This window comes from Schizosaccharomyces pombe (assembly GCF_000002945.2).
Source record: "Schizosaccharomyces pombe strain 972h- genome assembly, chromosome: I".
In the NCBI taxonomy this organism is placed as follows: domain Eukaryota; kingdom Fungi; phylum Ascomycota; class Schizosaccharomycetes; order Schizosaccharomycetales; family Schizosaccharomycetaceae; genus Schizosaccharomyces; species Schizosaccharomyces pombe.
Window position 1 is genome coordinate 1,600,522 of NC_003424.3, and position 21,114 is coordinate 1,621,635.

Sequence of the window (21,114 nt, forward strand, 5' to 3'; positions counted from 1 at the left end):
ACACAAAAAAATCGAGAATTTCTTTAATAGACGATTAGAATTTGCCAAAAAAATTGGTAATGTATCTAAAAATTTTTTGGTGCATGCTCGTTTCTAGCAGTAACCACAGTAGTGCATGCTTTACTATTGACAAAGTAAACTCCTCTATACTATCACTTTACATTGGTATGTTTTAAACTATATCTTCTAGACCTATAAAATGAATGTTCTTTTTTCAAAAACAATAGAAATTTGAGTGCTTTTGCAAATTTAAATCAATTAGCTTTTATAGAATACGCTGTATGTATCTATCTATTTTATACATTTATTAAAGCTCTTAACAAAGTGCAACGTGGCACTTCATGTAGGAAACAAATTGATAACATGCTTGGTTTATTGTCCCATTCAAAAGGATCCTAGCTTTTTATTAGCTACTTTTATCAGATATCGTTATAGCAAAAAGTTTTTTTCCGAGTATAAAATTATTCAAGTGTACCAGATAAATTGCGGTTTGAATATAGTACCATTCTTAGTAAGAACAAACTACGACGATATGTGGGGTTAAGGAGTTTGGTTATGATTCGCACTGTAAACGTGATTTGCATTGTAATCGGTTTGTAATTTGAAGATAATCGAACTTATCAACCCCTTTTAAAATCGGATTTTCGAAAACCTCTACTTCTCAGAAAAACAAACTGCAGCACCAGTTTACCACCATAACATACTTCCTAATTCTCAATTACTGGAATGGGCGTACATATAAATGGTTAGAACTAACACTATTAACACCTTATTTGTCATTTTTTGGTAAATAGTGAAAAAGTGAAGGTATAAGCATAATCTGTTTGAAGCAAATCAAGTCCAACTGTAATAATTATTTTTCAGTAAATCACATACCAAAGATTCTTACTCACATTAATAAAAAAACTTCTTTTCATTTTATTTCTATCCTCTAGAATTTTTTTTTTTGAATAACTAGCTGGTCGTTTATTTTAATAAAACACTCATCAATCAAAATCTTTTTCAGGTTCTACAGTATCAACCATCCCTCCACCCAAGCAAACATCGTTTACATACACGGCAATGACTTGACCAGGAGTAACGGCTCGTTGTTTATCTTGAAAATGTATTTTAACACTTTCAGGGTTCCTCCAAGTCACCTTAGCTGGTTGTAATGGCTGTTGATGGCGTACCCTTACAAAACATGAAAGAGCACTTTTTTCAAGGTTTTGTAACTTAGTACCACACCACTTCCAATCTTTTAAATAAATGCATTTACTCATTAATAGTTCATTATTCGTTCCACGGCATATGTACAGTGCATTATTTTTAATATCCTTTTTCCATACATACCATCTCCCAAAGTATTCAGATTGAGCTTGTGGTAAACTCAGTCCACAGCGTTCACCAACAGTAAGGCTCCATATTCCATGATTTCCTGAAAACTCTCCAACGACATTTTTTCCTGCAATGACTTTTATCGGCCTATCAGAAAAATTCAAATATCTCTGAAGGAATTTTCTGAATTTTCTCCCTACATTTGGCGAAACAAAACAGAGTCCTTGACTTTCTTGCTTTTCAGCAATTTCTTTGAAGCCTGCAGAACTTGCTTGCTTTTTCACGTTCTCTTTCGTCCAATTATGTAGAGGAAAAATGGTTTTTTCTAAAGCTTCTTTGCGGATTGTGCATAAAAATAAAGTCTGATCTTTACGCTTGTCAGTCGGAATACACATGTGGGATTCGTTGGTCTCAATATTAACAACCGATTTTGCATAATGACCAGAAGCCAGCCACCAGTCACCCTTGACATTATTTTCACAATGTTTTTTCAATGCGTCGAACAACGCTCCAAATTTTACCTGTCGGTTACAAGATACATCTGGGTTGGGAGTTAATCCATTTTCATACAGATCTAGACTAGGCTCAAATACGAGATTCCAATACTCTTTTTCGAAATTAAACCGTCTACACGATATATTGAGCTTCTTACAAACCTTTTGGACTGTTGCCCAATCTCTTTCAGCAGGGCAACCAGAAGGCGCGGAGTCCTCATCTAACCAATTACGCATAAAAACACCTTCCACATTATATCCCTAAACCAAAGTTTAGTAATAAGTTTCAAAAATCTTTCACATCAAAGCATTTCTCTTTTAGAGTCAATTTAAAGAATTGCGAATTACCTGACTTTTTAGTAAATACGCCGAAAAACTAGAGTCCACGCCTCCCGACATAGCTACAAATACTTAAAAACATTATTAGACATTTTAGCTTAAAAAATAAACGAACCTTTATCCTGCGATTTGGGCCATTGTAAACGTGTAGAATGAGGTTGAAACGCCTTTGAGCATTCTATGATTTGCTTTTGTAGAAAAAGTGAAACCCTCATATATGATTTATCAGATTTTAACTACCCACATGTAACAATTTACCAAACCAAAAAAAACCTTTCTAGCGCAACATAGGGGGAAAAGTGTAGCTATGTTCGCTATGGGTGATGAATTTACGAGAACAGTCAGTATACTCCTAATAGTGCTACAACTCAAAATGCAAATTTCATGAATCCAGGATTATTCTTAAGTATCCGATAGATGTTTATAAATTTTTTAGAATCTTTGGCATTAATATACTATGAAATTAATGAGTTATAAAATCTTAACAACTACACGTTCACTTCTTAGTGACGTGACAACTTATAGACATTTATTTTCTATGAACCATAATATGTTCAATTTGAAAAAAATTTTAATAATCTGCCGCTCTTTTTCTACTAAGTAAAAAGTAATTTTAAGGATTTACAAAAACTATGCTCCAGCAGTGACTTGAACACTGGGCCTCTTGCTTACTAGGCAAGCGCTCTACCACTGAGCTACAAGAGCTTGTGGTTGTCCGTTTGTCTTTGTAATATATAACTGAACAATTGAGAATTTATTTTAAATTTATTAGTAAATGAATACGTATCAGTTAAAAGTTACTAAAGAAATTTGAAAGTTATATGATTAATTAACTCCGTTAGCTATTGAATTTAAAATTGATGGTTTTTCAAGATTTGGTTCAAGTTGATTATCCGCATTCAAAACATAATTTTTTGCATCACTTTAGTAAGTTTTTTTTCATTAAATAATCATTAGAAAATGAAAAAGCTAATTTTCTCATAATACTAGTATAGAAATTAACTAAATCCATTCTTTTATTCATTTTCTTGCTTTATAACCTATCACTTTTTGCTAGTGATATCGATGGCTATCTTATGTTTACATTGCTAAATGAAACCCTTCAACGCCCCTTACTCATTTTTTAAGGCTATAAGAGATCCGCAAAAAAAAATTGAGTTATTTCTTACACTAATAAAAGTTGATTCGTAAGGAAGTATCTCAGAATTCTTATTTTTGTATTTTTTGTTGCATTGTAGCTGTAAGGAAAGTTAATGAGACGCAGCGCACACTCCCCCTTGGCATTCGGTTTACCATCATTTAACTAGAACAGGCAAGATTTCTTTCTTTTGCCAACCTGTATACAGCAGTGGTGGTTATTACGTCGTTCATATCGTATCCCAAACATTTGGAGTTATTTCAAAATGATGGTTTCTTTGAAATCTTCGTTGTTCTTTATGCTAGCATTATTGACTGTTGTCCATGCTTTAAACTTTGATATTCCTGCCAAAACCAATCCAGAGCCTTTCTGTCTTCGTGAATACGTAGGAGAAAAGAACCTTGTAATTGTTAATCTGAAAACTACTGGTAATATGGGAGATGGACAAACCTTGAGTATGATGATAACTGATTCATCTGGCAACACTCATAGCAGTATTCAAAATGTCTTAGGCGAGAAGAGTGTTGCCTTTGACGTTGATGCTTCTGCTATGCTCGATATTTGCTTCCTAAATACTTTGACACCAGGTATGGTACTATATCTAAAAGTCGTATTTACTTCAACGGCTATTTTGATTTGTTTACGTTGTTTAGATCCCTTTCTTTCTTTGAAAAAGAAATCCTTTATGAGTTTAGCTTTCTGACTGACATTTAAATGTAGGTGCTATAGAGTCTGAACATAAAAAGCGATCCGTCAAACTTGAGTTTACTGTAGGCGCTGACGCCGATGATTATTCTTCATTGCAAAAAGCAAACAACTTGGAACCTGTAGAAGCTGATATCCGTCGTGCAAGAGACTTCATTGAAGAAATCAAAGGAAAAATTTACTATTTGCAAGCTCGCGAAGCTAGATTCAGAAACACTAATGAAAGTACTAATGAGCGTGTCAAGAATTTTGCATATCTTACTTTTATCTCATTATTTGTTCTTGTTATATGGCAAATCCTCTATTTACGTTCATTTTTCCAAAGGAAGCATCTTATCCCTTAAATTTCACATGAACAATAAATATACGTATACGGCATACTTGGCACTTCCACAATTTCCAAAAATTAATTGGTTGCTTTTATATTCCGTACTAGGAATTACTGTGAGTATGGACAAACATTCACATTTAATGCATATACACTACTTCACTCTTTAACTTCATGAATAAAAATAAAAGATTGTAGTAAATTACATTAGCATAATTCTGTTGTAATATTACAACTGTTTATCTTCATTGTTTGTGAAATAACTAACAAATTCAAAAAACAAAAGGGAAATGTAACAACTGTGAATTCTAATTGAAACTAAATGAGAAAGTCGTAACAAAAATATCAAAATTCAACTTAGTTTCACAATATTAGTAAATGCAAACAATATTGAAAACAAAAGCTTTACAACAAAAAAAATCGTAAAAGAAAAAAAAAGGATAAAAAAGGGAATTAGGTTGAGTTACGCGACTGACCTTATGCAATTTTAAGGATCAATTGTTTGACAACTTCTAAAAATGGCATTGGACTGTAAGATGAAGTGTACTTTATAGAATCATCACTACTAGAAAAGCGGATATCAATCACGCTAGCAGATGGTCCAATAGAGAATAATTCAATAACCAGATAAACAGGAGAATTATGACATGTAATGCATGAAAACACTTTATACTTATTTTCCTTTAGAAAAGATTCCTCATCACAGGGCCGAAACCGAGCTCCTAACTCAAGTAAAGCCTCACATAGCTTTCTCAATACTTCAATTGGATTTTTGGCAGTTTGAATCCCATAATGCCAGCGTAAAGAACGAAGTCGGTTGGGGGCGGGAGGTCGGGATAATGGATGGTTGTAGACCTTATTCATGAATGAAGCATGTCTCTGTGGAAGAGAAGAGCGTAAAGTTTCAACGTTAGAAGGAATTGGTGGAATATCAGTAGGATCTAAAAATCCGGATGATTCTGCCATGTCAGAATGCCACGAAGTAGCCGAATACAAGTCCTCATACGACGAATAACATAAAGATGCGGGATCTGGATTAGGAGATTCAGTACCTGAAATGGACATTGGTTTTGACGGGGATAGGGCTGAGTGATCTGTGGGCTGAGGAATTTGACCTACACTACTGGAAGGCGAAGTTATGGAAGGGTCGAAAAGAATAGCAAGATCTGGAGGAGAAAAGGTGACAGATCGATGCTTGGAAGAAAAGGATGAAGTACGGGAAGGTAAACGGGAATGCGTGGGAAGATCAGCGATAAACCAAGGATGTTGCATTATTTCTGCAACTTTGATTCGTGAAGTAGGAAGCACCATTAACATTTGACGAATGAGATCTGAGGCTGAAGAAGATACAAAACTAGGAATGGTGTAGATTCCTTTACAAACGCGACTTAATACATTGGAGATGGTTACATCCTCAAAGGGAAACTCGCCGACGAGCATCAAATACAATAAGATTCCGCAACCCCATACATCTACATCACAACCATCATAATAACGGCCTTGAATAACCTCAGGAGCAGCATAATGGGGAGTACCGCAAGAGGTACTCAGAAAGGAACCATCAAGCATAAAATTGGAAAGGCCAAAATCCGTGAGCTTGACAACCAGATCTTTATTAAGTAAAATGTTTTCCAACTTCAAATCTCGGTGAGCAACACGATGAAGATGACAATAATCGATGGCATGGACAATTTGTCGAAAAATCTTGCGAGTGGTACATTCATCCAGTCGATTATGCTTAACCACCATACTGTGCAAATCAGTATCCATATACTCTAGTGCGAGCACTGTGTACTTGGGAACCCGAAACACCTGGTATAGGGTGATAATGTTTGGATGGTGCAATTGCCTTAAGATTGTCACTTCTCTTTGTAAACGCTTCCACGTATCTTTATCTTCCAATTCATCATTGTAAACCATTTTCAATGCGACCTTTTCATTTGTTTGAAAATGCTTGCCCACTACACTGTTAGCCATCGTACAATTGCCAAAAACAAAATCAAAGACGATCGATGCGCAAGATAACCATGACACCTAAGTAGTCTATCTCTACTGTCTATAAGTAGTCTACTCTATCTTATTAACAAGCCCCTACAAGACAAAGTCAACTAAATTTCACCTCATGTACTTACATTTCACTTTGGCCAAGTTTCCTTGTCCCAAAGTCCTTCCCAAAAGCCAAGGCCCAACATAGGTGTTTCCTGAATCCTTTTCAGACTCTGCCGATGCAGAAGAAGGGGTTTGCATAGCAAGTCGAGCCAGCTGACTTTATAGGATGAAATTCGTTATTCGTGTATATAGGTGGTTAGCATGTGCATGTTGCTGCATACCGTCCGACTTAAACATGATCCGCGCATCTGATGCTAATTTGTTAGCGATAAAAAAGGTGCACGAGGCAAAGTAGTGTGATTCAAAGCAACCTTGTAATAAGATTATATGGCGTAACGTGCTATCTTTTGGTAAACATCTCCACGGCGACATTGCAGACAACGCTAGCGTTCGATACGAGCAACCAATCTGCACTTTATTTAATTAAGGTACGCGGTCTATGGGTTATCAGATGCATAGGTATGTAAATTTTGTGTTATGAAATGGAAAATCGAGCTGGTATTGTGTTATGGGAAATTATGCCAATTTTCAAAGTTTATGAGTACATGGGAACTCTCTATTTACCCTCTTCCATCATTAGATCCGTCCCAACTTCTAGCCAAAATTTTTTGCACAATAAGCTACAACAATACAGCCGTGATAATGATAAAATTAGTAAAAGCAGTAATAGAAATACTCAAAGACAATTAAATAAAAAATTACAACAGCTAGATTTTTTGACTACAGAAAACATTTGATTTTCGGTTTAATCCCAAAAACCCGCATTATTTCGCACGATGCCATCAATGCTAGTAGACAAACATAAAACCGCATATTACAGACCGTGCGAATGTTTTTGTATAGCTATTTTTTAATGTAAAGTATATTTTGCCATATCTGAAATAGCCCGATCGAGGCATCCCAAGTACACACTACGGAAAGTGATAAGTGCAAAATTTTCTTTGTATCCGTTTACATACTGGCATACCTATTGCCGCTACCAGCCCTTTGTTTACTACTTAAGTATACATTACATTAGGTGGCCGCCAAAAAACCGAACGTTCCGCATCGGTAAAATACCTTGGAGTCATTCGCCCGAAAATCCCGAAACCGAAAATCCATCTCTTACCACATACGTTTAGGCAATTATTTTATTCCTCTCCAGTCATCAATTGAAAAAAATAGGCTTTCTAAGTTTTGCAATTATCACAGTAGAAGTCCATGAGTCAACATGGAAACTGTGGAGATACGAAGTAAGAGTCTGTTGATACAATGGCTCACGGTGGAATCGAATTCCTTACTGAGTTGGCAACTGCATGTGAAACGGAAAAGCATAAAGTTTGATATATATCATAAAAAGAATGACACATCTAGCTTGCTAGATGGATCCAACAAAAACACCGATCGTTCCATCCTGCATACAAAGCGTCAACACACTCACGAAGCTGGTATCAAGAAGTTGAGTGCTGCTGGGTTAGAATTATTTTATCAAGGAGAGCGATGTATGTCGGAAAAGCCTAGTGAGGGCTCTGTCTACATTGAGAATGGAGGACTTTATGCCTTCGTGTTTGATAACACTTTTTCGAAAACAAAACCAAAAACTGTGACCTTCCTCTTGACCGCGCAACCATACAACGGTCCGAGAATACCAAATGCATCAGTCCATGGCTCTCCTAAACAAATTATTTCTGGAACCTTGCTTAAAAAGCGCCGAAAGAAGGGCCAAGGCTATGCTCGACGTTACTTCACTCTCAACATGGTGGAAGGCACGATCTCATACTATGCTAACGAAAATTCTTCGGTAATGCGCGGTAAAATTCCCTTGAGCATTGCTGTGATTAGCGTTGCTGCAGAGACGCATGAGATCAACGTTGATTCAGGCGTAGAACTGTGGAACCTACGAGCACATACTCACCAAGATTGGCTACGTTGGTGCAATGCTTTGGAAAAGGCGAAAAATAGTCAAACTTCTTCAAAGCTCGTAGTAGACGAAAGGACACAAGAATCGTCATCCAATCAGTTAGTCTCTATTTACTCAAGACTACGTGAATGCCTGGATATTGCTCAATTGTATCGCACCAGTCGTATCAAATCGGCTTCAAGTCATAATTTTTCTGTCCCTGAGATCCGTATACAACTTCCCGGTGATGCCAAAGAAAACAAGGAAACCCGTACTTCAGTGGAAATTACTGCTGCTGAAAACGCGCAAGCTGCGGTTACTTTACGCAAGGTTACTCGTCAACTCGGGTCTTTGTTGCATGAACTGGAATGCTTTATTCAACACCATGAATATACTAAAGAACGTACGGCGCAATCTTCTCCTTCGTCACGCATGTCTATGGATTCCAATTTTGAGCAACATTGGTACGACGCTGAAGATTATGAAAGCACAACTTCTCAATTGAATCACTATTCTGAGTCGGGTGCTCACGCAGCTGATGCTACTAAATCAAGTGTTGCTCATAATGAAAAGGTGGAGGACATCTCTGATTCCGATATTCCAATAATGAAAACTTCTTCTAATAGCACTTCCCTTGATGCAGATCGTGATTCTGACACTTCTTCTATTTCCGATACATCATCCAACTCTTCAGCTCCACATGAACAGTTGAATGCAACTTCTCTCGCCTCAACAGTAGATGAGTCTTCTCGGTCACCGCCTCTTCCCGAAGTTGAAAGCAATAAAGAAAACGATATCAAAAGAAAACAGCCATTCCATGATTTAATGGATTCTTCATCACCGGATGATTCCAGTTTTGCCAATGCTAAAAGCGATGAAGAGGTTCAAAAGCCTTCTGTTTCTAAAAACATCGCCGACGGGGCCGTTATTTCTATCCCTAAGCCTCTCACCCCTAAACCCTCCGATTCCAACTCTCTTTACCCTTTACCGCATTCCAAAGTTGGAAGAAGAAAGAATATACCAGCTATTACTGTTCCACCGCCAAGCATACTATCAATTTTACGAAAAAACATTGGAAAAGATATCAGTTCTATTCCTGCACCCGTTGTTTCTAATGAGCCTTGTAATTTACTGCAACGGTGTGCTGAAGATCTTGAATACTCTAACATGCTAGACAAAGCTAATGAATGCGATGATGATATAAAAATATTTTACGTTGCTGCTTTTGCCGTTTCAAATTTTTCCAATATGAGACATAAAGAAAGAAGTGTTCGAAAGGTTTTCAGTCCCTTGTTAGGTGAAACTTTTGAGTTGGTGCGGGAAGACAGAAATTATCGTTTTCTAGCTGAAAAAGTCTGTCATCGACCTTTAATTATTGCTTGTCATGCTGAAAGTCGAAATTGGATTTGGAACCACTCGCCTAAACCCATACAAAAATTTTGGGGAAAGTCTGTTGAATTAAATACTCTTGGTCCAGTCACCATTAAGCTTGCTTGTGGTACTGAATTCAGCTTTATGAAGCCAGCCTGTTTCCTCAAAAACGTTGCGATCGGTGAGAAATATGTGGAGCCTTACGATCATATGGAAATCGTTGATGAGACAACAGGCGATAAGGCAGTGATACGTTTCAAGAGTGGAGGTATGTTTTCTGGACGTTCAGAAGATGTTTTAGTAACAGTTATACGATCCAATGGTGAAGAAGATCCTAAATGCTTGCAAGGGAAATGGACCTCACATCTCGATTTTGTAAATACAGATGAAGGCAATGTAATCGAGCGTATCTGGGAAGTTGGTCCTTTGGTCGACAAGCCTGAAGATCATTGCGGAATGACTGTTTTTGCTGCTCAAATGAATGAGATTACAGATTTGGAAAAGGATAAATTGCCTCCAACCGATACCCGTTTGCGTCCTGATCAACGTTATAGAGAAAACAACGATCTCGATCACGCAGAACCTTTAAAATTGGAACTGGAGCAAAAACAACGCGAAAGAAGGAAAGAAATGGAGGAGAAAGATATAAAATGGGAACCTAGATGGTTTGTTCCATCTGTTGCTGGTGATGACGAAGATGAAGATGGGTCAGGTCCAATTTGGCAATTAAAAAAGGAAAATAATTATTGGGAATCTCGTGAAAACTCTACTTGGAGTTCATGTCCTAAATTATGGTGAAGTCTTATGTAACAAAAGAATTAAAAAAAAAGGAAGAGAAAGTCCCTTAAAAAAATACTCTTAAGTTTCTTAATGCTGCATAAATCGTTGGTTTTTCCTTCGTTTCATATATATTTTGTCTTTGTTTTAATAGTAAATATCTTTTAACGTTTCGTTTGTGTGTAATTAGATTCAATTGCTGTTAAGATCGTATTTTAATTCGTAGTTATGAACTAATTTAACAACAATATATTGTGTTCATTCAGCAGTGATACTAAGTGCATTTGTAAACAACAGTTTAAGGAGCATGGAATCTTTTACTACTACTACCATAAAAGACACTAATAAAATAAGTCGGTGGTGTCATTGTTTTTTGCAATTTGACATATAATGTTTATTATTATCCAAGATAGGTATCGCTGGTATACAAAAGTAACTAACACCGCTCATTATATTTTGCTCCAAAGATTTAGTGAGGCTAAACATTAGTGGTTTGACCCTTCCATGCTTTCTATGTTGACATAAACTACTAATATCGGAAATTATAGTATTAGTTAATTTGTTTGTATACGATTAAAAAAAAGTATGCGTATGCAATGGATTTGGAAAAGTAGACGCTCTTTGCAAAACGTCTTTATACGTCGCTCATCTCAATACCATAAGCCATTTTGGCGAAGACCATTGCCGGCAACCCTGCTGGGCTGCGCGGTTTTAGGAGTCGCTGCTGTTTATTTTGCCAAACCTTCTCCAATTGATGAAAATTATCCCAGGTCCGTGGCTAAGTATTTACATGAAGCATTATATCGACAGAAGGGAGAAAATAATCACGACTTTCAGGACGCCTGGAAGGCTTACCAGTCTGCCATTAAACAAGCCGAGAGTGAGAAAATGGATATGGAATCTCCTCCGGTTCAAGGAATCCGTTTGCAAATGGCGAATTTGTTAGCATCTGCAGGAGCGTTGCACAAAGCCTGGTCTATGTACTGGGATATTCTAGAAAGGACTTCAAAGCTTCCTGACTTTCTTGAGCAAAGAGTTTTGATTGCAAGCAAGCTAATCGAATTATCAGAACCGCTTGGCTTACAAAAGGATGCCACCAAAGCAGCAGACCTCATAGTAAAAGCATTGTTATCAAAACAATTTAATGGTGATGATGAGCAAAAGAGTAGGCTATTTGAACAATCGGCTACTCTGTATTTTCAAGCCGGAACTCCATCTTATGCAGTTCCGCTTTATCATGAAGCATTGAATCTTACTATGGCAAATCCTTCCTGCCACGGATTGATATTAATGAATAATTTGGCTACCAGTCTTTTAGCTCAGACTGAAACGGTCGACAAAAAACATCACGAAACGCTTATGAAGCAATCACAGTCCTGGTCTCAAAAGGCAGTTGACTCCTACTACTTCGCCTACCCTAAGGATCGTAATCAAGAGTGTCATGCTGGTTGTGCGGCTGCTTTCTACACTTTGGGTCAAATCGCTGAGCGCCAAGGAAACATCGATTTGGCTCTTAAGCATTATAAAAATTCTGAAGCATTGAGGAAAGACGATCCATACAATGATGGTTCAATGCTTTCACATATAGCTATTGATCGTCTTGATAAAGATGCTTTCATTAAAAAATTGGATAAATCCTCCTCTCCTACTGATTAGCTACGTACTTTTTTTGAATATTTACTAAATTAGTCTTAAATGTAATCGTATGTCTACGAAACATATTTACTAAATTTACGTACAAGCATGAATGTAGAGAAAAATCTTATTATCGTGGATAAATCTAAACATGCTTTTTTCAAATGGCTTTGGAAATAAGACATGTAATCAATGCGGCCATTGCTACTATCTTAAACCGAAAAACCACAGACTAGGATGATTTGTGTATTCTCAATTTCATAATTTTTGCTAAAACTTTTGTAAGTCACTTATGTAAATTCTTCAATTAATGGTTGCACGTTATTTGTCGGTGTTTGTCATAATACTTTTTTTACAACTTCTGAATTTACAAAGCTCTGGTTATCATTTTAATTCATTATAATTTATAGTAAAAATGGAAAATATGTGTCTCCAAAATGTTTACCACTCAAATTTTTCTAGATACTAGTTTATTTGTGCACTTGGCGCTTGGTTGTTCATTCACAACATATAAGCATATTTTATGGGGACACCAAAATATTAACTTCAGTGCCATAGATGAATACGGAAAATGACTCTAATACTTACTAAGAATCAAGTACTTCATTGCCAGTTTTCTAGCTGGTACAGTTTGTTTCGCAAATTGACACCTAAAGCTAAAGTAATCAAGCCCATCCCAGCTACAGTACTTAAGTATTTGCATGAAGATAGTATATATGTTGAACAGCCTATGAATACTGTAGAGGAGGTTGATAGTGAGGAAGACGAGGAATCTGCGCCAGCCTATTATCCCGAGAGAGAAGCTATCCAATTAATTGAAAAAGCAATTAAAGAGCTAGGTGGAGCAGTAGTTCCAAAGCTAAATTGGTCAACTCCTAAAGATGCTCTATGGATTACTACAACAGGCTCTTTAAAATGCACGACAGCTGAAGAGGTATTATTATTACTGAAGTCGTCCGACTTTGTTGCCCATGATCTTAATCATGCTTTTGATGATTGCAAAGATTTCGATAATGCAGATGGTTCAGTACCTAAAGATTTTTCTTTCGAACTTGTTTTAAAGGAATGGTTTCCAATGCATGCGTCAACTGAATTTCGTTGTTTTGTAAAAAGTAAAAGATTGATAGCGTTTTGTCAGCGTGATGACAATTATTACGAATTTTTGAAAGAAAACATTGATTGCTATGAAAAATTGATATCAGATCTCCTTAAAAAACTTGATACATTCCCGGATCCTGATTGTAAGTTAATATTTAAGTGCTTATGAACTAGTCCTTTGGAGTTATTTATTTTACTAACTTGAAAATAGTCGTGTTTGACGTATATATTCATAAAGATCGTGCTTGGTTGATTGATATTAATCCGTTTTACCCAAGAACAGATGGTTTACTATTCTCTTGGTCTGAATTGGAATCAATGAATTCCGAAAATATGAAACCCGAAATTCGTCTTATACCAAAAGGTTCTATGCCATCAACTGGTAGCGCAAAATATTACACAAACCGAGTACCGTTTGATATGATTGCTGCTAGCGAAGGAGAAAATCTACTAGAATTTGCACAAAAATGGCAAGATTTAACCAATAAAAGTAATGAGTAAGATAGCTACTATCATTTGTTAATGAGAATATTTTTATTGCTTTTCAAGAATATTTTATATTGCCAGGTCAAAAATAATTGTGTATCATTTGACTAAACCGAAGTCGATTGAATACCTGAATATTTCCTAAAGCTAGATTTGTTTATCCAAAAATGTACTGGAAGAACTTGCTAGCTTACTTTCAAAACAATTCACGAATGTGTTGATCTTCTAGTAATAAAGAAGTATTGTAAACCCTTAATGCTTGATTCCAAAAACACAATAATGCTTAGTATGTAATATTTACTTTCAGACATGAATATTCTCCTTTATACTTGGCACAGGCTTATTCCATCCTGAATATGCCAAATAACGGTGATTGAGTTCAGCTCGCCAATGAATTCCATATAGTGATTCGATCCCTCCCGTAAGAGGTTGCTTTTTGCAGTAAATTAAACGCCGAATCCTGGAATGTAAGAGACCCATACTACACATTACACATGGTTCATGAGTCATAACAACAGTGAGATCTTTGCACAAATATCTGTCTTTACTGCCATCAGTACGATTTTGTCGGCGAGATAATTCACGTTTTGCGACTAAATTGATGGCATTCATCACACAGTGGTTTATAGGATTTTTTAATTTTGAACGTTCATCTACGGACACCGCGAGCACTGTATCAGTAGTGGGATCATAAATAGCAGCAGCACATCCTATTTCGCCATGTTTGTGAGAAGCACCGGCAGCGTTTATGAGATCTTCCAATATTGATTCTATCCTTTTTAACTCATGTACAGTAAACACGTCTTGCCTTTGGACATGTTTTCTATAAGAAACGGGCCAAACTGAGTTCCATTCATGAAACTGTTCGTCTGTCAAAGGCGGAAATGCAGGAACAGCATAGAGAAATATCATTTTTGAAACAATTCCAAGGTCTTCAAAATCTTTACCGATTTCGTTGGCAGTCATTGATTTTTCTGGACAAATGATTATCTGGAGTTCTAGTGAACCATTTTCATCTTGTATCCTTCTTAGTCTATTACAATGTAACAGACTTTCTTTTTGTTTAGAACGTATTTGTTTCACATATTGTGTTACTTTTGATGCATATTTTGGCTCGAAACACGCAATCCATACATTTTCTTCTTTTGTCAGCAAGCAACTCTATAAACTCACACTACATACCTGTTTCAAGTTTCCTTGTTTCTAAATGAGATTTTATTAATTTAAAAGGCCAATCCAACTCAGGAACAGTGGCTTCTTTAGGTGAATTTTTAGAAATATTAGTTTTCACCATATAAGTTGTATTCAAAAATGGTATTGTCCACAATAGGTGCTTGATTAAACTTCAGCTCAATCTTGCTAGTTCTTTTTAATCGAAGTATAAGCTTTTTATTGATCTCTTTTAATTATTACTATTTTACATTCTCAAACGTTCTTTTAAAAAGTTTTTTAAATACATTAGCTATAACAAATGTTACACCAAATATAGAAAGAAACAATATATTACGGTTTTAATGACATTGAATGCTAAATTTCATCAAAGTCTGATATTTTATATCAAAAACGGCATGAATTTTGTTCAGTCATATTGCTAATTATGTGTACATGATTGTTTAATAGAATGAAAAAAAAACATAGGTTTTTTTTAAAAAATTATATGATATTTGGAGAGTACTTGGCTCGTTGCCTTAATTGTGGAATATATATAAAACTCAATATTTGATAATGAATGCTAAGTTTGTTTATATAGCATCATCAGTAAATCAAGCTTGTTCCTCATTTGAACCTCCGGTTTCAGATGCATCCTTGTTTTAAAATATGCAATTTTATCGTCTTTAAAGACATCGTCTGTGTCTATTCTAACATCTTCAGGACGAATGTACTTTTTTGTTCGTAAATCATAAATCATAGGAATTCTTTTCCGGTAATTATAATCCAATTGTTCATCACCGAAGGAATTAAAAGGATTGTCTAGTTTCACCAAGTTAGTTAGAAATATATTTTTTGAACGCTTACCCTTCACCAAAAATTCGAGACCAGATTGTTCTTGTTCTCTATACTTAATAGCCATGCTTATGCTTTCATTTTTAAAGAGCTTGTAGCAACTTTGGTACAATTGAACTTGGGATTGGTGGTCTGCTAGTAATTTCGAAATAGACTTTTTCATGTGTGGCAGTTTTGTACCAGGGGGGATTTTTGATAAGAGATTTCGGGCATTTTCATCAGTCCCAATGTTTTCGAGTAATGTACATATAAATTCTGGTTTATCCAAAGAATAAGAAATGAGATCATCCCATAACTCCCTATCTGCTTGCTCTTTAACATATCTTATAGCCCTTCCAATATCCAGTAGCTCATTTATTATCAGCATTAATGCCTCTTTATTGTTTCCCATACGTCCAAGGATGTAAACAAGTTCGTCAAGGTAATTGTACTGTTTACAAATTTGTGCAGCATGATCCAAAGAATAGCATTGGGTATTTACTAAAAAGTCAAAAAACCGTTTTCGATCAAATTCTGCAAAAACATCCAACTTTAAATCACCATATTCCATTAATGAGTTGGGATACATGAGCTCGAACTCACAAAAATATTCGTATAAAAACTGAGGAACCGAATGTATTTGCATAATAACTTCTTGCGGAGGAAAAGAGTGGACGTGCTGAACCAACATGCTACTCATTGCGCTTTTTGTATCTGATGATTTACCTTTGGAAGATATAAGCATCAACAGCAAAACAGAGGCTCTCGCTTCATCATAGAGATTATGCTGCAAAATTAAGTCGATGCATAGCTCACTATGTAATTTGAGATACAAATGGAATGCATCAATTGGCATGTTGTCTTCCAAATACAAGAAGGCAAGACTTTCAGTTAGCGTTGAGCTTTTTTGATTTTCTTTAAACTTTTTGAGTGTTGCATTACGTATGGTTGAGACTGAATAAAGCATTGTAGGCCATTCATGAAGTTTCTTGTTAAAAGTTCTCTCATCTGTGGCCAGATATTGAGCCAATATCATCTCATAGACAAGAGGGCTTAAATGATTTTCCCCTGTTGGAAGGAAATCTGCAATATCCTCCAGATGATCATTTTCAGCAAATACAAAAACCCATTGTTCCCATTCTGCAAGGTTGTCATTATAAAGAGAAGGGATCACCATTCCTGCCTCTTTATATTGACCTTTTCCGAGTAAATGGAATATATATTTTTTGGCGAGCTCAGAAATTTGTAAAGAAGGAGGAATTTCTGGCAATTTCTTTACAGCATCAATAGCTTCAGCATACATTTCTTTTGAAACAAGGTATTTAACATGATCGATTTGATTCCTTTCCCTAACATACACTATGTCATTTGGAGATATAACAAAAGAATGAGAGTTCGACGATGGATCAGGCAAAAGATGATAATCAGAAGGTTGTAATCGCGAGTAATTGGCGAGCCCAATGGCATCACCACAAAGCTCTTTGAAAGAAGAGTCTATTAAACGGAGTTCAGGACGACAACCTTCAATTCTTTGCGAGGGAATAGCAGAAGTAAAATCTTCAACATTGGCAATATATGCCAGGGTGAGAATATTAAAACCAAGCATCAAAACTCCGCTGACTATGGAATCTATTTCCAATAAAGCTTGTAAAGATATTTTAGGCAATTCATTAGCCACATTAGACCTTTGTATTGAGACAATCATTATTTGATCACTCCATCCTATTACAAGCCTAGATTCTGATTGCCAGAATAACTGATACGGAAAAATCTCATCATTCGGTAGTCGTTTTGGGGGTTCCAAACGGCCTAAAACCTTTCCGAACTCAGTGCTATAAACTGTAATACCCAGGTCAGAAGCCCAAGCAATATATGTTGTGTACCACGATATTTTATAAACTGCTCCACAATCAGCTTGCAGCACGGTGTCTTTATTTCCTAACCACCCTAAATTTATCGTTAGACGTAAAAGAGTAAAATAAGGGCGCACGCTCCTATCCAAAAGCATACCTTTTTCAGAAAGTACAACTTTTCCAGCTCGTCCTCCTGAAAGAACCTGACGGGATGATCTAGTACTGTAGTATGGATCAATTGCGACGCTCAATAAAGGCCGCTTGAAATCATGAACAGTAGTTTCGCGAGTAGTAATATTAGAAATGATCATTTTTCCTAATAAAGATCAGTACTAATTAAGAACAATATTAACTTACCATCCATAGAACATGAAGCTAAATTTTCGCTTTCAAGGTCCACAGAAAGATCTACTACAGATGCTGAGTGCAGTATCATTTTTCGTAATAAAATACCATTTTTCTGATAAATGTAAATTGCACCATTATGCGAACCAAAAAACTATACACAAATGTTAAATTATATGAATAAAACCAGATGACGATGCTTACAAAATGTTCCTTAGAGATTGCACAAGCAGATATGGTGTCGTTCATAAAGCATCCTTGAAATTTTTCAGTAATTCTTTCATAAATCAGTTTAGGCTCTTCATCTTCATCAGACGAGCTGATCGAATCAATTTCACTGTCCGAATTGCTCTCATCGACAGACATGCATAAAATTTTGTGGTGTAAATGGTAAAACTAGTTAGCCTTAGTAGTAGTGAAAATCTTCAAACTGGAACTGTAATATGTTTACTATAATAATACCAATTTTGAGAACTCGAGTAACAAACGTAGATAAAATAACTGTGACAATATATAGTAGGTGTTAGTTTTATGAGTAGTGGAATTGCAATGACATAACAAAATGCCTACATGAATGTATGAATGACTATGGACGAGTGAGTAAGATATACAAATATTAGACGATTTATTAACAAATAAAATACAATTCTTTCAAATTTGATCAAATTAAGGAAAATTTCAAGCAAATGTACATTTTAATTTACGGTAGTAGATGACCATATATTTAAACTTTTATAATAAAGCTGGGTGAACGATGACTATTAGCTATTTGGTATTGCAAAATGTAAATATTCAAAACTACAGCAGTGTTATAATGAACATGTAAAACGGGAGACATGAATGACAGTGTCGATGGTTTATATCAATACTGAATATCATCTATGAACACAGTTTGTTAAAACCAATGTGAAAATGATTAAAAAAAACATAAGATTTTTAATGTCGTAAAGCGTTATTAACGACGACATTTCAGATTATTGCGAAATGATCAACGTGATACAAGATAAACTTCGGTGTATGGATACATGCAAATTAGGTCTATGTCAGTCACACACACAATTGTAATGAAAAGTGAAATCGGTAATAAAATGGAAGAGAGCTATTTTTTTTAACCCGTTCATCACAGAAAGTGAAATCAATTACCGGTTACATTTTTAACGCTTCTTCACGCTGCCCACAAGTTTTTGGAGGCTATCTTGCTGGGCATCAGCTTCCGATTCTGCATCACCAGCTAGAACTGCAGAAAGAACATTTGTTTTGCTAGATTCCTGTAACTCTCCTGCGAGTAGTAATTCCTCCATAACGTAATATGCTTTTTCGAAATTAAAAATGAGGTCAAGCTCACAAACCTACTCGGTTAATAAAAGTACAATTCAAATTCAATCAAATCAGGGGGAAAGCCGTACATTACCAAAGTATTTGTCTAAGCATTCAACAAACTTATGGATGACTTCTAATATAATTAACTCATTATCATCCTGTTCAATTCCACAAACAAAAAACAAGGAAGCATATCGTCGGTAAACAATTTTTTCGCCTAAGACAAATACAGTTAATTCATATTTTGAATAAAAATACCAATTTTTTTACCTTTATATTCAACAAAATTGCACATTTTTGGTTTTCGTGTAATCACCAGTGAAGAAACATCACGGATTATTTTGGCTCTCTCCTTGATTGACAAAGTATTGAACCATTTAGCTAAACGCACCTTTCCCTGGCGGCTTACGAGTAGAAAGAACTTTATAGACATCTTATAAAAGCTTATTAAATGCTTATACGCTGCTTTAAAGGGGATTGACACTATAAGGTAAACGATGTTTCAATTCGTAACCGCTATGGACGAAAGCTCATAAAGGTTACAAAAAAAAGGTAATAAATAATCAGAAACAAAACAGTTATCTAACGTTGACTGCCAAGATTGACTTAACGCTCACTATTGCTTGGTGTTGATAGCGGTAGTTAGGTAGTGCGTGTGCCAACTCTAAAGCAACTAAATACATAGGGCATCGGCAAAAGGTCCATAGACTAATTAAACCATATGAAGGATACCATAAAGACTAAACAATAAATGAAAGATTTTTTATAAAAAATTTTCTAGAGACTAGTATTTAGAACATCATCCTATCATGGTACGTTTACGGCCACGCATTCGTACTTCTTCAAATCTTCGAAGTGTTGCCTTAGATTGTTTCCAACTTTGGGCATAAGAGTCTAAAACATGATGAAACTTCAAACAGTTAGAATTTAAGTGCTTTAAGTCTAATAGTTAACATACCAAAGATTCGCTTTCTGGTAAAGTACTTGATAAAGCTCTCTCTAGGACGTAAATATCCACAGCTTTATCTTCCTCAGATTCGGAAACGCTTCCTAAACCGAAATCAATAAAAATTGGGACCGGATTGTTGTGAGACTCCAGCATCATATTACTAGTTGTCAAATCTCCATGAACGATATCATTCTTATGCATCTTCGCAACTTCTGATCCTATTCGCTTCATTAAAGGAATAAGTTTTTTTTCAATCTCACATTCGCAGATCTCTCGAATATAATCTCGTACACAAGGTCCATCAATCCATTCCATATATATTTGACCACGATTGGCATCTATAAAGTACAGCATGGGACATTTTATTCCAACGTAATGACATTTTGCTAAAAGTCTTGCTTCCACTAAGCAGCGTTTTCTTGATAATTTCTGATCTAAAATAGGATGTCTCCATCGTTTCGCAGGTCGGCACTTCAAAAGACAAACCTCACCTGGATAAAACTCGGTTTTTATCGTGATTGCTTCTGCACCTTGCTTTACCACAGTTAATTTCTTTTCCTTTATTTCACGATATATATCAGAACATCTTTGCCTAAGGTCAGGTTTTTCTGACATTTTAGAGTTATGTAAATGAAGATGGGATTTGGAATGATAATATGCGTTAGAGATCCGAAAATGTCACAAATTTAAACTGTCTTTAGAAAATTATCGTAAGAACTGTCAAATACTAATAAATATTTTTTAGACTTAAATTGATTAATTTCTGTTATTTACCCACGATTTAAATGTAATACAAAAATTAATTGAGTTATCCAAGAAAAATTACAGCATAAAGTTGACACTTCATTTAATATCATAGCCTTATATGTTCGTTTTTTTTTTTAATTCAGTTTATTAGTGTCTGCTGCATATCAAATCAAGTCTGGTTTTACAGAATCAATATGCTGATTTAATGTTAATGTTAATAACTTAAGAGTATTTAATTTAA

At 35.6% G+C, this 21,114-nt stretch overlaps 10 protein-coding genes, 14 long non-coding RNA genes and 1 other non-coding gene across 25 annotated transcripts; 11 read left to right on the forward strand and 14 right to left on the reverse strand.

Annotated features, from left to right (window-relative positions):
- Positions 1–373: 373 nt before the first annotated feature.
- On the reverse strand, positions 374–751 carry SPOM_SPNCRNA.2714. The gene has a single exon (NR_192082.1). It is a non-coding gene; the product is annotated as a non-coding RNA (long non-coding RNA).
- On the forward strand, positions 388–1,101 carry SPOM_SPNCRNA.746. Its single transcript, NR_151119.1, has one exon. It is a non-coding gene; the product is annotated as a non-coding RNA (long non-coding RNA).
- Positions 891–2,439, reverse strand: slm3 (tRNA (5-methylaminomethyl-2-thiouridylate)-methyltransferase). Its single transcript, NM_001018834.3, has 3 exons — positions 2,266–2,439; positions 2,160–2,221; positions 891–2,072 (listed from the first exon to the last, which is right to left on the reverse strand). Exons 1-3 carry the CDS (start codon positions 2,363–2,365, stop codon positions 987–989), a joined length of 1,248 nt encoding a protein of 415 aa, NP_593402.1. The 5' UTR covers positions 2,366–2,439; the 3' UTR covers positions 891–986.
- A 344-nt stretch (positions 2,440–2,783) lies between these two features.
- Positions 2,784–2,855, reverse strand: SPOM_SPATRNATHR.01. Its single transcript has one exon. It is a non-coding gene; the product is annotated as a tRNA-Thr (tRNA).
- A 496-nt stretch (positions 2,856–3,351) lies between these two features.
- On the reverse strand, positions 3,352–3,876 carry SPOM_SPNCRNA.2715. Its single transcript, NR_192083.1, has one exon. It is a non-coding gene; the product is annotated as a non-coding RNA (long non-coding RNA).
- erv25 (COPII-coated vesicle-associated protein Erv25) lies at positions 3,481–4,595 on the forward strand. The gene is made up of 2 exons (NM_001018835.3): positions 3,481–3,875; positions 4,009–4,595. Exons 1-2 carry the CDS (start codon positions 3,554–3,556, stop codon positions 4,335–4,337), a joined length of 651 nt encoding a protein of 216 aa, NP_593403.1. The 5' UTR covers positions 3,481–3,553; the 3' UTR covers positions 4,338–4,595.
- Positions 3,987–4,458, reverse strand: SPOM_SPNCRNA.2716. The gene has a single exon (NR_192084.1). It is a non-coding gene; the product is annotated as a non-coding RNA (long non-coding RNA).
- Positions 4,552–6,628, reverse strand: ppk9 (serine/threonine protein kinase Ppk9). The gene is made up of 2 exons (NM_001018836.3): positions 6,454–6,628; positions 4,552–6,282 (listed from the first exon to the last, which is right to left on the reverse strand). Exons 1-2 carry the CDS (start codon positions 6,566–6,568, stop codon positions 4,799–4,801), a joined length of 1,599 nt encoding a protein of 532 aa, NP_593404.1. The 5' UTR covers positions 6,569–6,628; the 3' UTR covers positions 4,552–4,798.
- Positions 5,110–5,796, forward strand: SPOM_SPNCRNA.2717. The gene has a single exon (NR_192085.1). It is a non-coding gene; the product is annotated as a non-coding RNA (long non-coding RNA).
- A 752-nt stretch (positions 6,629–7,380) lies between the features above and the next one.
- Positions 7,381–8,310, reverse strand: SPOM_SPNCRNA.747. The gene has a single exon (NR_151120.1). It is a non-coding gene; the product is annotated as a non-coding RNA (long non-coding RNA).
- On the forward strand, positions 7,540–10,643 carry osh3 (sterol transfer protein Osh3). Its single transcript, NM_001018838.3, has one exon. The coding sequence runs from the start codon at positions 7,641–7,643 to the stop codon at positions 10,476–10,478; it is 2,838 nt and encodes a 945-aa protein (NP_593405.2). The 5' UTR covers positions 7,540–7,640; the 3' UTR covers positions 10,479–10,643.
- A 170-nt stretch (positions 10,644–10,813) lies between these two features.
- SPOM_SPNCRNA.748 lies at positions 10,814–11,437 on the reverse strand. Its single transcript, NR_151121.1, has one exon. It is a non-coding gene; the product is annotated as a non-coding RNA (long non-coding RNA).
- Positions 10,976–12,183, forward strand: mgr3 (TPR repeat-containing protein). Its single transcript, NM_001018839.3, has one exon. The coding sequence runs from the start codon at positions 11,043–11,045 to the stop codon at positions 12,111–12,113; it is 1,071 nt and encodes a 356-aa protein (NP_593406.1). The 5' UTR covers positions 10,976–11,042; the 3' UTR covers positions 12,114–12,183.
- A 360-nt stretch (positions 12,184–12,543) lies between these two features.
- SPOM_SPNCRNA.2718 lies at positions 12,544–13,193 on the reverse strand. The gene has a single exon (NR_192086.1). It is a non-coding gene; the product is annotated as a non-coding RNA (long non-coding RNA).
- Positions 12,595–13,792, forward strand: cdc123 (translation initiation factor eIF2 assembly protein). Its single transcript, NM_001018840.3, has 2 exons — positions 12,595–13,333; positions 13,402–13,792. Exons 1-2 carry the CDS (start codon positions 12,664–12,666, stop codon positions 13,689–13,691), a joined length of 960 nt encoding a protein of 319 aa, NP_593407.1. The 5' UTR covers positions 12,595–12,663; the 3' UTR covers positions 13,692–13,792.
- Positions 13,304–13,690, reverse strand: SPOM_SPNCRNA.2719. Its single transcript, NR_192087.1, has one exon. It is a non-coding gene; the product is annotated as a non-coding RNA (long non-coding RNA).
- tad3 (tRNA-specific adenosine deaminase subunit Tad3) lies at positions 13,720–14,983 on the reverse strand. Its single transcript, NM_001018841.3, has 2 exons — positions 14,859–14,983; positions 13,720–14,815 (listed from the first exon to the last, which is right to left on the reverse strand). Exons 1-2 carry the CDS (start codon positions 14,968–14,970, stop codon positions 13,980–13,982), a joined length of 948 nt encoding a protein of 315 aa, NP_593408.1. The 5' UTR covers positions 14,971–14,983; the 3' UTR covers positions 13,720–13,979.
- SPOM_SPNCRNA.2720 lies at positions 13,970–15,014 on the forward strand. The gene has a single exon (NR_192088.1). It is a non-coding gene; the product is annotated as a non-coding RNA (long non-coding RNA).
- Positions 15,015–15,164: 150 nt separating this feature from the next.
- SPOM_SPNCRNA.2721 lies at positions 15,165–15,830 on the forward strand. Its single transcript, NR_192089.1, has one exon. It is a non-coding gene; the product is annotated as a non-coding RNA (long non-coding RNA).
- Positions 15,182–18,382, reverse strand: vps41 (HOPS complex subunit Vps41). Its single transcript, NM_001018842.3, has 5 exons — positions 18,062–18,382; positions 17,870–18,011; positions 17,670–17,828; positions 15,693–17,606; positions 15,182–15,647 (listed from the first exon to the last, which is right to left on the reverse strand). Exons 1-5 carry the CDS (start codon positions 18,221–18,223, stop codon positions 15,409–15,411), a joined length of 2,616 nt encoding a protein of 871 aa, NP_593409.2. The 5' UTR covers positions 18,224–18,382; the 3' UTR covers positions 15,182–15,408.
- SPOM_SPNCRNA.2722 lies at positions 16,990–17,219 on the forward strand. Its single transcript, NR_192090.1, has one exon. It is a non-coding gene; the product is annotated as a non-coding RNA (long non-coding RNA).
- On the forward strand, positions 17,342–17,918 carry SPOM_SPNCRNA.2723. Its single transcript, NR_192091.1, has one exon. It is a non-coding gene; the product is annotated as a non-coding RNA (long non-coding RNA).
- Positions 18,383–18,961: 579 nt separating the features above from the next.
- On the reverse strand, positions 18,962–19,825 carry vas2 (AP-1 adaptor complex sigma subunit Aps1). The gene is made up of 3 exons (NM_001018843.3): positions 19,448–19,825; positions 19,264–19,394; positions 18,962–19,206 (listed from the first exon to the last, which is right to left on the reverse strand). Exons 1-3 carry the CDS (start codon positions 19,608–19,610, stop codon positions 19,012–19,014), a joined length of 489 nt encoding a protein of 162 aa, NP_593410.1. The 5' UTR covers positions 19,611–19,825; the 3' UTR covers positions 18,962–19,011.
- A 21-nt stretch (positions 19,826–19,846) lies between these two features.
- bud32 (serine/threonine protein kinase) lies at positions 19,847–20,771 on the reverse strand. Its single transcript, NM_001018844.3, has 2 exons — positions 20,136–20,771; positions 19,847–20,087 (listed from the first exon to the last, which is right to left on the reverse strand). The coding sequence occupies exons 1-2, from the start codon at positions 20,739–20,741 to the stop codon at positions 19,977–19,979; spliced, it is 717 nt and encodes a 238-aa protein (NP_593411.1). The 5' UTR covers positions 20,742–20,771; the 3' UTR covers positions 19,847–19,976.
- SPOM_SPNCRNA.749 lies at positions 19,879–20,985 on the forward strand. The gene has a single exon (NR_151122.1). It is a non-coding gene; the product is annotated as a non-coding RNA (long non-coding RNA).
- The last annotated feature ends 129 nt before the right edge of the window (positions 20,986–21,114 follow it).

Excerpts from the sequence above, each read along its gene's own strand:
- slm3 (NM_001018834.3), bottom strand. The coding sequence starts at position 2,365 with ATGAGGGTTTCACTTTTTCTACAAAAGCAAATCATAGAATGCTCAAAG. Across the intron at positions 2,222-2,265 it reads GCCCAAATCGCAGGATAAAG|TATTTGTAGCTATGTCGGGA; the intron begins GTTCGTTTATTT and ends AATGTTTTTAAG. Across the intron at positions 2,073-2,159 it reads CGTATTTACTAAAAAGTCAG|GGATATAATGTGGAAGGTGT; the intron begins GTAATTCGCAAT and ends ACTTTGGTTTAG.
- erv25 (NM_001018835.3), top strand. The coding sequence starts at position 3,554 with ATGATGGTTTCTTTGAAATCTTCGTTGTTCTTTATGCTAGCATTATTG. Across the intron at positions 3,876-4,008 it reads CCTAAATACTTTGACACCAG|GTGCTATAGAGTCTGAACAT; the intron begins GTATGGTACTAT and ends ATTTAAATGTAG.
- ppk9 (NM_001018836.3), bottom strand. The coding sequence starts at position 6,568 with ATGCAAACCCCTTCTTCTGCATCGGCAGAGTCTGAAAAGGATTCAGGA. Across the intron at positions 6,283-6,453 it reads AAACTTGGCCAAAGTGAAAT|TGGGCAAGCATTTTCAAACA; the intron begins GTAAGTACATGA and ends CTAACAGTGTAG.
- osh3 (NM_001018838.3), top strand. The coding sequence starts at position 7,641 with ATGGAAACTGTGGAGATACGAAGTAAGAGTCTGTTGATACAATGGCTC.
- mgr3 (NM_001018839.3), top strand. The coding sequence starts at position 11,043 with ATGCGTATGCAATGGATTTGGAAAAGTAGACGCTCTTTGCAAAACGTC.
- cdc123 (NM_001018840.3), top strand. The coding sequence starts at position 12,664 with ATGACTCTAATACTTACTAAGAATCAAGTACTTCATTGCCAGTTTTCT. Across the intron at positions 13,334-13,401 it reads TACATTCCCGGATCCTGATT|TCGTGTTTGACGTATATATT; the intron begins GTAAGTTAATAT and ends ACTTGAAAATAG.
- tad3 (NM_001018841.3), bottom strand. The coding sequence starts at position 14,970 with ATGGTGAAAACTAATATTTCTAAAAATTCACCTAAAGAAGCCACTGTT. Across the intron at positions 14,816-14,858 it reads AACAAGGAAACTTGAAACAG|AAAATGTATGGATTGCGTGT; the intron begins GTATGTAGTGTG and ends TGACAAAAGAAG.
- vps41 (NM_001018842.3), bottom strand. The coding sequence starts at position 18,223 with ATGTCTGTCGATGAGAGCAATTCGGACAGTGAAATTGATTCGATCAGC. Across the intron at positions 18,012-18,061 it reads CAATCTCTAAGGAACATTTT|TTTTTTGGTTCGCATAATGG; the intron begins GTAAGCATCGTC and ends ATTTGTGTATAG. Across the intron at positions 17,607-17,669 it reads AGTTGTACTTTCTGAAAAAG|GGTGGTTAGGAAATAAAGAC; the intron begins GTATGCTTTTGG and ends CGATAAATTTAG.
- vas2 (NM_001018843.3), bottom strand. The coding sequence starts at position 19,610 with ATGTCTATAAAGTTCTTTCTACTCGTAAGCCGCCAGGGAAAGGTGCGT. Across the intron at positions 19,395-19,447 it reads CAATTTTGTTGAATATAAAG|GCGAAAAAATTGTTTACCGA; the intron begins GTAAAAAAATTG and ends TATTTGTCTTAG. Across the intron at positions 19,207-19,263 it reads TAGACAAATACTTTGGTAAT|GTTTGTGAGCTTGACCTCAT; the intron begins GTACGGCTTTCC and ends TTAACCGAGTAG.
- bud32 (NM_001018844.3), bottom strand. The coding sequence starts at position 20,741 with ATGTCAGAAAAACCTGACCTTAGGCAAAGATGTTCTGATATATATCGT. Across the intron at positions 20,088-20,135 it reads TACCAGAAAGCGAATCTTTG|TTTCATCATGTTTTAGACTC; the intron begins GTATGTTAACTA and ends AACTGTTTGAAG.